We start from the raw sequence: 15,938 nt of genomic DNA on the forward strand, positions 1-15,938 counted from the left end.
ACATTGAATAAACAAGTTAGACACAAATAGAAAGTTAGACACACACACAAAAAGAAACAGAAATATAAAACTTCCTAGTTCAAATCATAATTCTACAAATTCTTTTCCTGACACAAATACAAAAGATTGTATATATGTAGATTGTATATAGGACTTCATTTCATTTTTTCATTCTCTCACAAAATAAAGTTTAACTGTAAAATAACATTATATTCAAGAGCTCTCTTTGAAGGCTATTTCTGATCATTCGCTAATTTGCACTGTGGCCATGTGGTTTTGCACAAAAATTTCATTCCTTTTAGTGTTGGCTTATAACCAAATTGTTCCCAGTGCTTTAAAATACAATCTGGAGGACAACGTTTTTCCTTTATACTTCAGCACTCTGTCTAGTTCCCATTTTGACTTTCAGACAGACCTCGGATGACTAAAACCAATTCCAGTATTTTCTTTTAGCCCAGGCCCAATGGTGAGGTCTCCTAAAGCTGTACGCTGCCCTCTTTGAATGGCAAGGGGTCTCCAGGTGGGACTCTAATCTGTATTCCTTAGACCTGTTCCAGCTCCAACACCAGAAGCCAGAAGCCTAGACACGCAGGGCATACATAAGGGTGAGCCTCGTTTTGAAATCACCATAAGCAAGGGTAAGGTCAGTCTAGGGAGTTTCAGTAGTTTTAGGTATTAATTTTTGGTTATTCTTAATATACTGGCACAGTAAAGAAAAAGCATCTATAGATAGTGTTTCAGTAACCATAATTATTAATTCTTAACTCTCAGTCACAGTCCCAGGTTTCATTTTTGTTTCAAAATAAGCTTGGCACTTTTGTTTATCAACTAAACAGCTACAACTATTTTAACCTTATGGTATAGAGAACAGGACTGCCCCAGTCAAGACCCTAGTGTTTACAGAAATAGAGCTGGGCTGGATTTAAATTGCTGTGGTTCAGAGGGAGGGAATGCCAGGGCGCATACAAGAGGTAGAGGAGGATTCTACCATAATCACAAAGACCTGGATGGAATTTTGGTGCCTGTCCCTCTCTTCCTACTTCTCCCATTAATTCCGGCCCTAGAAAATTCTGCCCATATATATTTGCCAGCACTGTCTGCTCCTGAGTGCCCTTATTTTATCTCTATTAAGAAAAAAACATAAAGCCTGAGATGTTTCCACGGCATTTACTATGTACTGCATGGAACAGGAAGCTGAGGAGAAAGTTACCAAAGGAAGTCTGTGAGGCCAGAGGGCTTGTGCACATATAAATATTATCCGACAGGCCCCTGCATGTGAGACTCATTTTTATATTTGTAATAATAATGGGCAAAAATTACTTGTCAGACTGCATCTACATAACTTACTGATAAACACATTGGCAGTTTTTAGTGAAGGACGCAGGGACTTTTCCTTCTCTGGAAGACATAACCTCTTCCTTCAAGGTTACAATCTTCACCCAGATTAGTTCCATCTTAATGCCCTGCCATCTCTCTGCCGACACACTTCCCAGCACCTATTTTCTTTGTGCAATTCTGTTCATGCTCTTTGGGCCTCTCTGGCTTTTCCTTATTATCGACCCCGTGAGGAAAATTCTCCCCCAGGTGCCCATTTTTTCAGAGGCAACACCTCATTGAAAAGGACCTGTTGGACCTGCCTGAAAGTATTCGGTACACTCTACATTGTCTTGATTGCTTGACCTCAAAAGAGGAGTTTCCAGGAGGAAGAAGGGGTGTCTGCAGAAGAGGTTCGTTGAGCTGATAGGCTAAAATTGTCATTGCACATCCAAGGGTTTTTCCCGTTTACTATCTCTCCAGAAGGACCAGATACCACAGCATAATAACTCTGGCTTCAACAATCTTGCATGATCTTTTGACTTTGTAGCTTCTCTAGATTCATCAGTTCAATAAACATTTATTCATCCATTCAGTCAACAAATATTGAGTACCACTGTGTACAAGGTGCTGAGTCTGTGAACAAAAGAGAAAAAAATAAAAACAACCCTGCCTTTGTGAAGCATACATTCTAGTGGAAGGAGACAGATAATAAACAATAAACAAAGTGATAGAATAAATGGTTTAGGGACATGGGTTCTTAACAAGGGACCAGTGAGTTTGACTTGAAATTCAGAAAAAAGCATTATTCTTTCAGGAACGTGTTGGTGTGGGCGTGATATATTTATTAAATAATACACAGTATAGTATGGACTTAGTAAAGGGTGCGTGGTTTTCACCTGCACTGGCAAAGGGTCCCGTGGGACAAAAAGGTTATGAAACCCTGGTCTAGGAAGAGTTTGCCGTGGAATGGGGGGTCAGGATAGGACTCATTGAGAAGGTAACATATGAGCAAAGGCTTGAAGGGGATGAGGGGATGTGTTATGTGGATGTCCTAAGGAAGAGCCGTCCACAGAAGTGTTCCAGAGATAATAAGCCTTAGGGGAGGAACCAAAGATGAGCGTGATAGGAGATGAGCATCAACTATGTGCCAGGCTCTGACTTAGGTGCTGGGAAAACAAATAAATGGTTGTCAAGTCCCTTGTGTCCCTCAGGGGACACGATCTTCTAATGGGAAACAGACAATTAAGCAGATAATTGCAAGAAAGTGTTGCTGTAACAGGCAACGGTTTACTCAAGACTAAACCATGTACCAGGCATTTAGCATGGGTGGCACCTAATATATTACTATCTCCCGCATGCGCACAGGCACTGAGAAGTGGGTCCTGTTATTAAACCCGAGGATGCTTTGACCGAAATTGGCATGGATGCAGAGTTGCACAAGGGCAAAAGTGGTCAATTCTACACAGGGCAATATCGGGAGATATTAGGGACTGCAGGAAAACTTTCTGCAGATCTGAGCTCTGAAAAAGAAGATGAATCGGTATTGTCCAACCAGGGTGTAGAGGAAACAGCTTGACAGAGCCACGCAGGTGTGACAAAGCCTACCACATTAGGGGAACTGAAGGCGGGTTTGGATTGTCCAGCCGCAGCCCGGGATGAAGGGCACAAGGCAGGAGCCAAGCAGAAACCGTCAGCAGGGATGAGCATACCACGCCAAGGGGGTCTGGGTTTTGTATTGCAGGCAATAAGGAGCTGAGGAGAGGTTTCTAAAGGGTGTACATGGGAAGTTCATCCCACTAGCTTTAAGGGGTTGTGGAAGTTATGGAAATATCTGAGTTCTTCTAGATATTTAAGCTCTGAGAGGTTAAAACCCTGGAAAATACCTCATGCTCAAGGTGCACTTGACTGTTCTCTCGGTCTGGTTTCCCTGACTTCAGGGGCTGAACACAGGCTATGGGGGACTGGAGGAGAAGACCCTGGATGGGGCTGGGAGCCAGGGAAGAAAGGAGAGCTGGTGCGCAGGACCCAGGAGCAGCCAGGCCTGCGGAGCAGCCAGGAGTTCCTGGGAAGGCCTGACGGCAACGAGTGCTCTGACACACTTGCCCTCTGATCCTAGAAACTATGCCTCAGAAAGTCAATGTTCCTCTACATCCCATCCATTCACTCAAGACTAATTGTTTGATATTGTTTATAGTGGAACCACTTTGCCTCCAATGCAGGTTCAGATTTCACATTAGCTCTTTCATTTGCTTCCCAGGGCTTTGAATCTAGAAACCGACTGCCTCTTGCTCAGCTACATGGTGTCCCCCAGTACTTCAAGCCATGTCCAAGGTCCAGCTCTTCAGCTTCCCTCACAAACCAATTTCTCTCCCTGGATTTTCAGTCTTGGTTAACCGATAGCATCATTTCCCATTCAGGCTAGAAGCTGGAAGTCACATCTCTGTCTTGACTCTTCTCTCTTGATTCTCCTTCCATCTAAATTGTACCTAGCAATGTCATTCTGTTCTCAAATGTCTCTCAAATCCTTCGCTTGCTCTCTGGCCCCACTGCCAATACCTTATGCCATGCACCTCTCACTCTTGCCTTATCTGTTGCAATGGTTATCTTTTAAAAATGCAGATCCAAACTTGTCACGCGTCTTCAACATTCCCCACTGTCTACAAAATAATGACAACTCAAGAATTTTCCAAATCTAACCACAGCCTACTTTTCTAGCATCCTCTCCTCCCACTCTTTCCCCTCACTACCCAGAAATTCCAAGCCACGCAGTATTTACTCATTATTTCTTGCATCTGGCAAGTGTTTTCCTGTTTCTCTACATCTGGTTTTCCTGTTTCTCTCTGGTGAATGTTTACTCATCCTTTAAAGCCCATCTCAAGTATTATATCCCCTGGGAATCCCTTCCAGACACGTGGGCCATGGTCTCAGAAGGGTGAGGTATGTGTGTGTTCATGTGCACCGGGGTATATTACAATCGACGAAGCAGCTTTTAAAAACTACATGTGTCTTTTTGAGAACTACTGTCCCTGTTGGTCTTGGGTTTTTCCTTTACTCAAGCATTTAAAAATTTTTTTGAGTACTTGTTTGTCTACAGCGGTCAGCTACAAGCTCTTGAGAGTGAAGTCTAGGTGTTCCACATCTCCGATGCATAGCAGTTAATTAATGCATCTGTATTCTTTCCAACTGCCTATGACATCCCGCATTCACTTCATAAGCCTTTTGGCACAAGAAATAGGGCAAAATGGTTCTGTTATGCCTTTTTCAGTTTTCTCTCATTAATGTTAAAGTAATTATTATGATTTTGCTTTACTACAAGACTAGTACGCTAAGACAGCAAGAATCAGAGAGGATGTTGTAGGAATTACATTTAGACGAAAACTTGAAGTGAGAGAGTTTGGGGTCTCTGGCTGTAACCTTCCCCTGCAAAGTCCTAAGTGTCTGAGACGTGGAGGTATCAGCCTCCAGCCTGGCTCTTTCCCTTCCTTCCTTCATCCCCATCTTTCCTGTGCTCCTGTTTCTCGATCTATCCCTTTTGCAGGCTCGTTCTCATAAAGATGCTTCCAAACACCCAACACTTCACATATTTGTTGGGCAGTCATCCCGGGGCAGTCACTTTCTGGGCCAAGGTGATGAAGTGGAGCAGGGACAGCCGACTGGACCCGGATCCTTCAGAATTCAGGATGCGGAGCCTTTAAAGCACGTTCAATTGTGTTCCAGGTAGTAGGAAAGAGCTCCAAGTCCCCACCCCTGCCTTAAGCACAAAGGGAGCTCCTAAGAGGAGAGTGGCTAGAGCAGGGTGCAGACTCCTTTTTATGCTGGTAGATTTCTCAAACTGCAAGACATAAATTACCCAGTACGAGCAAGGGACAGGCCTTGGGGAGAGGGGAAGGGGGCGATGAGCCCTGTTTGGACGACTGCATCAGAAGTCTTTCCCCATCTTACCCTTCTTTTTAAACATTTTATTTTAATGAACTGTTTCGTTTTATTTAGGTGAGGCCCGGAGGAACCGAGAGGAGCTGAAATAGGCAAGGACAGTACCCGGTGAAGACCCGCGGCGAGGAGCGACGGTAACGAGAACGGTGGGATTTGGACGTCGGGAGAGGCGGGGGAAACTCTGCGGGCGGGGCGGCCGCGCCGGCGGGGGCCCAGGGGCGGGCAGCCACGCAGCCAGGCCGAGGGCGCGCGGCCGCAGCCCTGGCAGCCGGGACCGGTCTGCGACGCGGGGCTGGAGACGCCTGGGTGGGACCGAGGAGGCGGGGCCCCGCTGAGGAGAGGGAGTGACGGACAGTCCGTGCCTTCCAATCGCGTCCGTCGAAAGGCGCGGAGCAGACCAATGAGCGGACGCTGGGGTGCGCGCGGGGCTGGCGCTGGGCCGAGGGCTGGCGGGCCGCGCCTGGGCGCCGGAGCTGGGGCGCAGCGTGCGGTGCGATACGGTCCCGGGGGCGGCGATCCCTGAGCCTCCGGCCCCGAGCCGAGCCAGCTGCAGTCGGGTCCGGGGCCCAGGGGCGCAGCGGCGGCTGCGGCGGGAGGACGATGGCAGTGCCCGCTGGAGCCGGGACAGTGATTGCAGCCCCAGACCACAGGCGCTGGCTGTGGTCGGTGCTGGCGGCCGCGCTCGGGCTGCGTGAGTGATGCTGGGGCCGGGGCCGGGGCGGGAGCCGCGGGGGGCTCGCTGGGCTCCGCACGCACACCCTCCGGGGCCGTCAGGGGCCCTGCGCGCGCGGCGGGCGCCGAGGTGGGGAGGGGGCGCGGCCTGCGCGCCCTGGGGCAGAGCGAACCGAGCGGGCGGGGAACCTCTTTCTTCTCCTTCCTGGATCCGGGAATGTGGAGAAGGAGGGGAGAATTCCCTACCTTAGTTCTTCCTGGGAGGGTCGTCGGGGGGAAAGAACCCGGCAGGGGCAGATGCATTACGCTCCACCTGCGTCCCCTGCCTTCTCTAGGTAACTCTGGGTCTCCCCCAGGCCTTCCCCGGGTTCCGGCTCGGGAAGGCAGGGTTCTCCACCTTTGGGAGGTGGCAGAAGGTTGTAGGTTTTTCATTTGTAGGGCCTTTGTTGGCTGTTGTTTTCCTGTTTTAAGCACGTGCTTTGTTTTACCTTGCCAATTTTGTTTCCAATTCTCTTAAATTCATTTTTCAAGCCTTGGTGATGGGAGGGTCCTGGAGATTCATTAGTGTTTGTGATTTGCAGAGTGCCATGAAGAAATTTACATTACATCTGAGTTTCAATGCAAAGAGCTGGGATTGCCACTGAGATATGACCTGCTTTGAAAGAATTTGGTCAAATGCGTAGTAATTCCAGGCATAGTCACGATAGTTGCACAAGATATGGAGCATTAAAAAGCACATTTTTTTTCTTGCCAATTCCATGACTCAAGCTTATTGAATGAGTTGTTTTATGGACATTCGAAGTGGTGTCTGCCACAGGACTTTTTGTTTTGTTGTTCAAAGCTAAGTACTTGTTGCTGTCTCCGAATTTGGTTAAGTAATGGTTATCAAGAGGGCCAACCGCTAAGAAACCATGTAGCCTTTTTCATTCCTTTTGTTTTTCAAAATGTCAATTACATCACATTATGTGAATGCCAGCGTTTACTCAGTAATCTCTTTCATGTAAAGAGTTTGGAGAAGTACTTAATGTAATCTTTGGAGCCAGGGAAAGTAGGTGAAGTTCTGTTGAGTCACCAACATTCATTTAACAAATGATTCCAGGAGCAATAAAGTATAAATGTAACCGCCCTCAGAGGCTGACAGATGAAGGTGCATTTTATATATATAAGACACAATATAATCTGTATAGATGTCTCTTCTGAGGAAAAAAATAGGCTGAGTGTGCTTTTTTTTTTTTTTTTGGTGGTGGTAGTCATATTTGTGTTGGTGTGAACAAGTAGGAAATAGCCTAAAACTAAGGTTTATCAGAAATCTTGTGTGCTTCAGACAGAATTATTATGGACGAGAGGTCAAGCATTGCAACTGAGGACAAAGCAGTCACGGTGGTCTTAATTAAACTCAGGATATTAAAGGTAGTAAAACTGAAAAAATATACTGAAAGGTAGTAACAAGTAAAGATAAGATCGCCAGAATAATAGCCACATACACCTCAGGCATACCTAGCTTTTTAGTCATGAAAGATGCATGCTGATGTGACAAAGTCAGCTGCTGATTTTTTGGGTTAATTTTAGATGACTAGCAAATGTTTCTTCTTGCCAAGCTGCCTTTTCCTGGTCATGGATACTGTCCATGAGAGTTCATCTTTTACAGAAAGCCTTCTTGAATTCGATCCAGACAAGTTATTCAGCAAACATTTAATAAACACCCTTTAAGTGTTAAACACAACTCTTCTAGGGAGGACAGTCCCTGCCCTACAGTTCAGTGGGAGAAACACAGTGTAATAAGTGCAAGAAATATTTTGATAAAGGTGTGCTGTGGGTTCTTGAAGGTGGGGTGTTATCTCAGACCAAAGTTCTGGGAAAGCTGCGGGAGGAGGGGATGTTTAAGCTAAGTAGAAACTGGCTAGGCAGGCCAAAAGGAAGGAAATGGTATATACAGAGCCTTAGTGACATGGATGAGCCTGTGGGTAGATCAGTGTGGTGGGAGGTTGGAGTATGTAAGGGGGATGGTGGGAGTTGAGGCAGGAGAGTCAGCAGGAGGTACTAGCTCACAAAGGGCCTTGTTTGCTACTCTTAATGCTGGATTTTATTCTAATGGCTATGGGAAGCCAACGGAGGGTTTCTCTGTATATTGCAGTGTGAAGGGTAAGTTAGAGTGGTGTCAGTGAAGATGCAGGAAACTGAGGGCTATTATAAAAGTCCAGGGGAAGATGATGAATACCTAAGTTAAAGCAGAGGGATATGAAGAGAGTACCTAGTCATGAGTTATTTTGAAAGTAAATTTGACAGTGCTTAGAAACTCATTTGATGCTGGCTTGAAAGGGGAAGCCTTTAAGATGATCCCAAGGTTTTGGGCCTGGGAAACTGAGCATTTTGGGAAGAGAGGGCTTTTCATAGATGAAGAATGTGGGATGGGGATAGGAGAGATGGGGGATGAGAATGATTAAGTTAATTTTGGATATGTTGAGTTTGAGATGCTGATGAGATAGCCAAATGGAGATGGGCAGGTAAGAGTTGGATGGATGGCTTTGGAGGTGAGGAGAAGGCTCTTGTGAGAAATACAGATTTGGGAGGCTTCATGTGGACAGTAGCGAAAGCCGTAGATTGATTGGAAGAGGTCTCAAGGAAAAGTATTTTGAAGAAATTAGTAGAGGGTAGAGAGAGCCCTGGGATACAGGGAACGCCCTGAGAAGGAGCAACAATGAGTAGGAGAACTAAGAGAGTTTGGTGTCTTGGATGCTAGCAGAGGATAAAGTTTTAAGGAAGAAGAAATGGCTGAAGTGTCAGTGAAGAGGAAAGCGGGATGTGGCTCAAGCAGTTGGGTTGCTGTCTGCCTTATTTTTAAGATTTATTTTTATTTATTTCTCTCCCCTTCCCCCCCATTGTCTGTTCTCTGTGAGCATTTGCTGTGTGTTCTTCTGTGTCTGCTTGCATTATCTGGCGGAACTGGGAACTGTGTCTCTTTTTTTGGCGTCATCTTGCTGCATCAGCTCTCCGTGTGTGCACGGCCACTCCTCAGCAGGCTGCGCATTTTTCACGTGGTACAACTCTCCTTGCAGGGCGCACTCCTTGCGCATGGGGCTCCCCTACGCCAGGGTACCCCTCCATTGGCATGGCACTTGCATGCTGCAGCACTGTGTGTATGTCAGCTTACCACATGGGTCAGAAGGCCCTGGGGATCAAACCTGGACCCTCCATATGGTCGATGGACCCTCTATCAGTTGAGCCACTTCCGCTTCCCCTGTCTACAATATAGGAGGTTCAGGGTTCATTACCCAGGGCCTCCGGGTGAAGGCAAGCTGGCCCGTGTGGTGAGCTGGCCCACGTGGAGTGCTGGTCCATGCAGAGTGCCGCCCATGCAGGAGTGCTGCCTGTGCAGGAGTGCTGGCCCATGTGGAGAGCTGGAGCAGCAAGATGACACAACAGAAAGAGACACAGAGGAGAGACAATAAGAGACACAGCAGATCAGGGAGCTGAGGTGGTGCAAGAGCATGATCGCCTCTCTTCCACTTTGACGGGTGCCAGAATTGGTTCCTGGAGCTGCCTAATGAGAATACGAGCAGACACAGAAGAACACACAGCGAATGGACACCGAGAGCAGACAGTGGGGGGAATGGTGGAGAAATAAATAAATCTTTAAAAAAAGGGTCAATGACGAGACGTTAAGTAAGAGAAAGATTCACTGGATTTGAATATTGGATGATCTTTGGTAACCCTTAGACAGAAAGGACCACACACCATGTGAAACACATGAAGAATAGCCATGTATAATGCGTATATGACAAATAAATCTCAGTATTTTGTACCACCCATTTCAAAATGACACTGCCATCTGCCTAATTGCTCAGCCCCAAAACTAAGATCCACCCTTTATTCTGTCCTCTTCATCCCTTACATTCAATCAGTTCTCCCATCTTCCAAATACATCTGGAATTCATCTACTTTTTTCCGGTCTCCACTGAAGGCATTTTACTTCATCACCATCATTTCTTGCCATATTACTGCAGTAGCCTCCCAGCTGGTCTCCTTTTTGCCCCTCTTGCTTCTTTTTAATCCATTCCTAACATAACGGCACATGAATGTTTAAAAACCTTAATGGCATCCCATCATGTTCAGAATGAAACTTCTACTTGAACTTCTGCTTATGGCCTAGAAAGCCCAGTATCATCCAATTTCTGCCTGCCTAGTGACTTCAGCTTGTGACACTCGCCCCCTTGCTCTCTGTTTGAGTCACACTGCCATTTTTCCGCTCTTTGAAACTCATTTCTACCTCAGGGACTTTGTACTTGCTGATCCTGCCACCTGGTATGCTCTTTCCCCAGAATTGCCCAGCGTAGTTACTATTTGGTGGCTCTTTTTTTATATTATTGTCATTTCTAACTATTTGGTTTTTTCTTCTCTTTTTTTCCTTTACTAGAATTAGGACAGAGATTTTGTCTGTCTTGTTTATAGAAATATTCCTAGTGCTTAGCAGAGTGTTTGGGATACAAACGGTGCTAATAAATATTTGTTAAATGGCAATGAAGCATAGGCATGTCTCAACAGCAGTTTGTGAGTAGTTTGCAGTATACAGTTAGGATAGCCTGGCAAGTAGTATATAGTTAGAATTACCCTGGTACTCAAATTCCTTGAAAGGAGGAATATTTTTTCCAAGTATGATTTCATACCTGATCTGGTTATTTTCACTCTTTACGTACTATTTCATATTTCTTTAGAGATGTAAGGAATGAATTAAATTAACATTTGTAGTTTACTTTTTTTTTTAAAGATTTATTTATTTCTCTCCCCTCCCCCTGCCCCAGTTGTTTGTTCTGTGTCTTATTTGCTGTGTGTTCTTTTTTGTCCGCGGCACGGGAATCTGTGTTTCTTTTTGTTGTGTCATCTTGTTGTGTCAGCCCTCCGTGTGTGTGGCGCCATTCTTGGGTGGGTTGCACTTTCTTTTGCTCTGGGCGGCTCTCCTTACGGGGGCACGCACCTTGCATGTGGGGCTCCCCTACGCGGGGACACCCCTGCATGGCAGGGCACTCCTTGCGGGCATCAGCACTGCGCATGGGCCAGCTCCACATGGGTCAGGGAGGCCCGGGGTTTTGAACCGTGGACCTCCCATGTGGTAGACGGATGCCCTAACCACTGGACCAAGTCCGCTTCCCTCCCCTTAATTCTTATAGCCTTCTAACTACAGCCAGAGTGTTTTTTATTTGTTGTATCTTTTATCTGAGGTTTTGAATTCTCTGTGTAGGACATGACTCTCACAGGTACCTAAACTGTGGAAACATGCTAAATCCCACACACTCTCAAAGACCACTGATAGCATTTTTAAAGGGAGCATAAAATGGTTTGCTTTGGAATAGAATTCATTATAGATTAGTTTGGTCTTTGGTTCCCATCAAAGGGAATTTAATTATTAGAAGAACTAGACACATCTCCTGAGGTCTCAACTATCAGATCGCTCTGAGCCTTGGTCCCTAAGACTGCAGAGATAGGAAGCCTTCATATATCTTGAGTGATATTCCATTCTTCCTTTTCCACTCATACTTTGCCAAGTGCATGACATTAGCAGTGCCCTTGTATCTAGATCAACATCCTTGGAATTTTGGCTGCTATAAGAAGGCAGAGGTCAGTGACTTTGTGACCGTTCATATTGCCTAAATTGAGAAATTTTATTTGTCTCCAGGGACCTTTATATATTTGCCCTTAAGTCCCTCTATTTTTATCCATTATCTTTTATTTTATCCATTATCTTTTAAAGTGCATGTGTCTCCTATAATTTTTTTATTCATTTATAATTTTCCCTTGGTACCATTAGGCCTTTATCTTAGAATGGATGATTTCATTGATAAATTCCCCTTCAGTCATTTATTCTTTTTTTTTTTCCCTTCTAAACTCAGTCTATTTAGGAATTGTGATACCTAGTGATGTCTCTGACCTATTAAATAGTTTTCTAACAATGGTGATATGTTGTACCCAGTTCTTAGATTTTACCAACCAGGGTAGAAATGCAGTTTGTTTTTGCTCACCCTAAAGTATTTGTGATTGCAGATAAGATTGCTCCATAGAATGAAACCCATGACTTCAGCTTTGATAGTATCATGCTGTGAACAACTGAACAAACTTTGTTGAATTTGCAAAGGACATTTTCTGTACTGGTGCTCTAATTTTTGACCTTGGAATCTGGGGTGTTTATGATGTGCAACTTAAAATCATTTAAAAAAATGTGTCTATCAAAACTGGGAAATGTGTTCTTTTTTAAAATAAAATTTTATTGAAGTATACATAAATAATAAATGTATAGTAAAATTTGTGAATTTTCAAAACAAACATGCATATTATCATAGACTGCTCCCATACATCTCCCCACCACCAATACCTGGCATCGTTGAGAAATATTTGCTGTAAACTATGCAATACCATCATCAAAATATTACTACTAACTATAGCCCATGTCTCACATTTGGTATATTTTCCCTCCAACCCACCGAATTATTAACACCCTATATTAGTATTATCTATTTGTTATCGTGCAGGAAAAAACATTCTTGTAGTTGTCCTCTTAACCATAGTCTATCATCCACCACTGGATTCCCATGCTTTTGTTATACAGTCCCATGCTTTTCTAGATGTTCATCACAGAGTTGTGTTGTCAGCACCTCAGTCAATTTTAGACGTTTTCATTACTCCAAAAGGAAAAATCCCATACCCCCATATCCCCCCTATTGTTGTCCCTTAGTATAGAAATAGTATCTTCTTGCCCTTGCTGCAAAATATTGCAGTATTACTGTTAACTAGTGTCCATAAGGTACATTAGTTGTAATTTTCCCATGTATCACCATATTCTTAGCATTTTGTAAAAGAAGAGCATTCTTGTATGTATACTGTTAATCACAATCTTCATCCACTACTGAATTCACTATGTTACATATACCCTAGGTATTCTCTAGTTTACTTTCAATTGGCATTTACGTCCACAGACTACCCCTTTTAGACACAATCATATTTGTATATCATCAGTGTTAGCTATACTCACTATGTTACTGTCATCTGTATTCAGGGAAATGTATTCTTTGTACTCTAAATATTAAAGAACACCACAGTGTGGATCTGTGTAAATTTAACATAATTGTGCACATCTTCCAGAAAACACTGGATAACACTTGAAAAGATTAAGAATAATGAGGTGCTATATTGTAGGTTTAGCATCAGTGAGAAGCTAATGAGAACTTATGTGTCCCTGGGTCAGTTAGTATATTATCTACTCTCCAGTCAAGTCCAGGTTATAATTGCTGTGTACCTTCCTCCAAAGGATATTGCTGAGGATTAAGAAACATGAGTAAAGGACTCAGGTTACTTAAAGAAAAATTGTGTTAGTGCAAATATTCGAAATTTCCTAGATGGCTAAGAAGAGTAGAGAGAAAGAGTGAATGAGTTTAGGAGGAGAGAATTTTTTTCATTCTTCTTTTGTTTCTTTTGTTTTGTTTTTTTTTCACCTGGGTCTACCTCCCTTTTCTTAGCCTTTAGATATTTGGACATACATTTAAGTTCACATTATTTCTTTGGCTCTGCCCTCATTTATTGAATGCTTCCTAGGTACCAAGTTGTGCTGTATAATTTATATACATTATCTTGTTTACTCCTTATAACTCAGTGCAACATTTATTTATTTTTTTATTTTACAGATGAGAAAACTAAGGTCATGTCACACATCCAAGGTCATTTAGCTAATACGTGGTAAAGTTGGAATTCAAATTCCAAAGCATGTATTTGCAACCACTTTGCTATATTATAGAATTTCTTCTCCAAAGTCTATAGCCATTTTTTGGGTGGCATCTGGGATGTCCCAAGTGTTTCCAGAAAGTCCTTTTAATTGTCCTGGGGTGCCCACCAGTTTCCTCCTCTTTGTGGGGTCCTTGTGCCAAGATTCCTCCTGCCTGGATGCTGTTGCCTTGCTGTGGAGGAACCAAGCTGCCATGCTGACACCATCCTTACTAACCATACAAAGTATATTCACACCAACCGGGTGCCCCTCAGAGAGTTCTGAGGGCGTGGTTCTTGTAGGCTCTCACTCTCACTCTGCTCCTTTCCTCTAGGACACAGCCTGAATCCATTCTCCTGGGTGTCTGACACCACACTGAGCTCAGAATGCTTCCTTGTCCATCATTGGGAGGCATTCCACGTGGATTGAACCTTGGGATGAGTTTTTCCCTGGAGGCTGCAGAGATCCTTCTGCAATTAGGCTCTTGGCAGGCTTGCCCTGCAGGATGTCCAAATAGGCTGAGGCCATCCAACTAGAGACTCCCGCACTCACGCACTTCCCTGCCGCCCCAGTGGCAGAGTTTTTGTAGCCTTGCTGTCTGTAGCCTTGCTGTTTTGTAGGCCCAGCTCTAGTCTGTTAACTGGGGGAACTTTGAGCCTCTACGCTTGAGTCTTGATCACTTTCAGCTGTTAGGAATTTAACTTTTTTCTTTTTTCAGCAACTGCAAGTTTAGGAGAACCTGAATGAGGCTTGCTAAATTTTTCACACTAGAGAAATTAGTGAATGTATTAATAATAAACGGAGGCAATGCTGATTTGTAAGGAGGTTCTGTAATACGTATTCAGACCAGAAAATGCTGAGGGAACAATTTCTCATTCTCATTTCAAATTATAGGCCCACAATCCTTCATCTACAATTCCACTGTCCTAAAAGCTCCAAAAACCACATGTTTTCCTCCAAGTTTGACACAAACTCTTCTGGCTGCAAAATTTGGCCTGAACTTTAGAGATATTTTCAGTCATGACCCCACTTGGTATGACTAGTCATATGTTTCACCACAGAAATATTAATGTATCTGATTATGGGATGCTGTTGTGCACCCTGCTGGGACTGTTATATAGTATATAGTGTATGCCCTATATTAATTTTCTTCTCTCTCTCTTTTTTTAAAGATTTATTTTATTTATTTCTCTCCCCTTACCTCCCATTGTCTGCTCTCTTGTGTTCATTTGCTGGGTGTTCTGTGTCCACTTGCATTCCCGGCAGCACCGGGAATCTGTGTCTCTTTTTGTTGCATCATCTTGCTGCGTCAGCTCTCCGTGTGTGCAGCGCCACTTCTGAGCAGGCTGCACTTTTTTCCTGCAGGGCAGCTCTCCTTGCAGGGCACACTCCTTGCTTGTGGGGCTCTCCTATGTGAGGGACACGTCCCCTCCACGGCATTCCTTGTGCGTGGCAGCACTGTACATGGGCCAGCTCACTGCACGGGCCAGGAGGCCCTGGGTTTGAACCCTGGACCTTCTATATGGCAGGCAGATGCTCTATCATTTGAGCCACATCTGCTTCCTGTATTAATTTTCTTTTTTTTTTTTAAAGATTTATTTTTTATTTGTTTCTCTCCCCTTTCCTCCCCACCCCCCGCCCCAGTTGTCTGTTCTCTGTGTCCATTTGCTGCGTGTTCTTCTTTTGTCCGCTTCTGTTGTTGTCAGCGACATGGGAATCTGTGTTTCTTTTTGTTGCGTCATCTTGCTGCATCAGCTCTCCGTGTGTGCAGCGCCATTCTTGGGCAGGCTGAACTTTCTTTCGCGCTGGGTGACTCTCCTTACGGGGCGCACTCCTTGCACATGGGGCTCCCCTACGTGGGGCACCCCTGCGTGGCACGGCACTCCTTGCACGCATCAGCACAGCGCGTGGGCCAGCTCCATACGGGTCAATGAGGCCCAGGGTTTGAACCGCAGACCTCCCATGTGGTAAACGGATGGCCTATCCACCGGGCCAAGTTCGCTTCCTGTATTAATTTTCTAAACTGAAAAAATTCTATGTTTTGAAATATACCAGGCCCCAAGGTTTTCAGTAAGAAATGTGGGCCTGGACTGTATTTTATTTCTGAAATTTTTGTCTACTTGTGTAGATAGATACTAAAAACTACGAAATACATTTTAGTTTTTAAATATTTTGGTGTATAAAACTAATGGCTTGCCACTTAAGGCTCTTCTATCAAATTACTTTCTTATTTTATAGTGGTTTTACTAGTTGTACAGTAATGAGTTAT

The 15,938-nt window shown here is 44.3% G+C and overlaps 1 protein-coding gene across 2 annotated transcripts in view; it reads left to right on the forward strand.

Annotated features, from left to right (window-relative positions):
• Window positions 1-5,675: 5,675 nt before the first annotated feature.
• Window positions 5,676-15,938, forward strand: part of MPZL1 (myelin protein zero like 1) — a 74,348-nt gene continuing 64,085 nt past the window's right edge. The window contains exon 1 of one of the 2 annotated variants that reach the window (XM_058310075.2): window positions 5,676-5,941. In XM_058310075.2, the coding sequence (XP_058166058.1) occupies window positions 5,851-5,941 (91 nt within the window). In that variant the 5' untranslated portion in view covers window positions 5,676-5,850. The remainder of the gene's footprint in view (window positions 5,942-15,938) is intronic. The other variant, XM_058310076.2, reaches the window with a different exon arrangement.

Source organism: Dasypus novemcinctus, chromosome 13, assembly GCF_030445035.2.
Source record: "Dasypus novemcinctus isolate mDasNov1 chromosome 13, mDasNov1.1.hap2, whole genome shotgun sequence".
Classification (NCBI taxonomy): domain Eukaryota; kingdom Metazoa; phylum Chordata; class Mammalia; order Cingulata; family Dasypodidae; genus Dasypus; species Dasypus novemcinctus.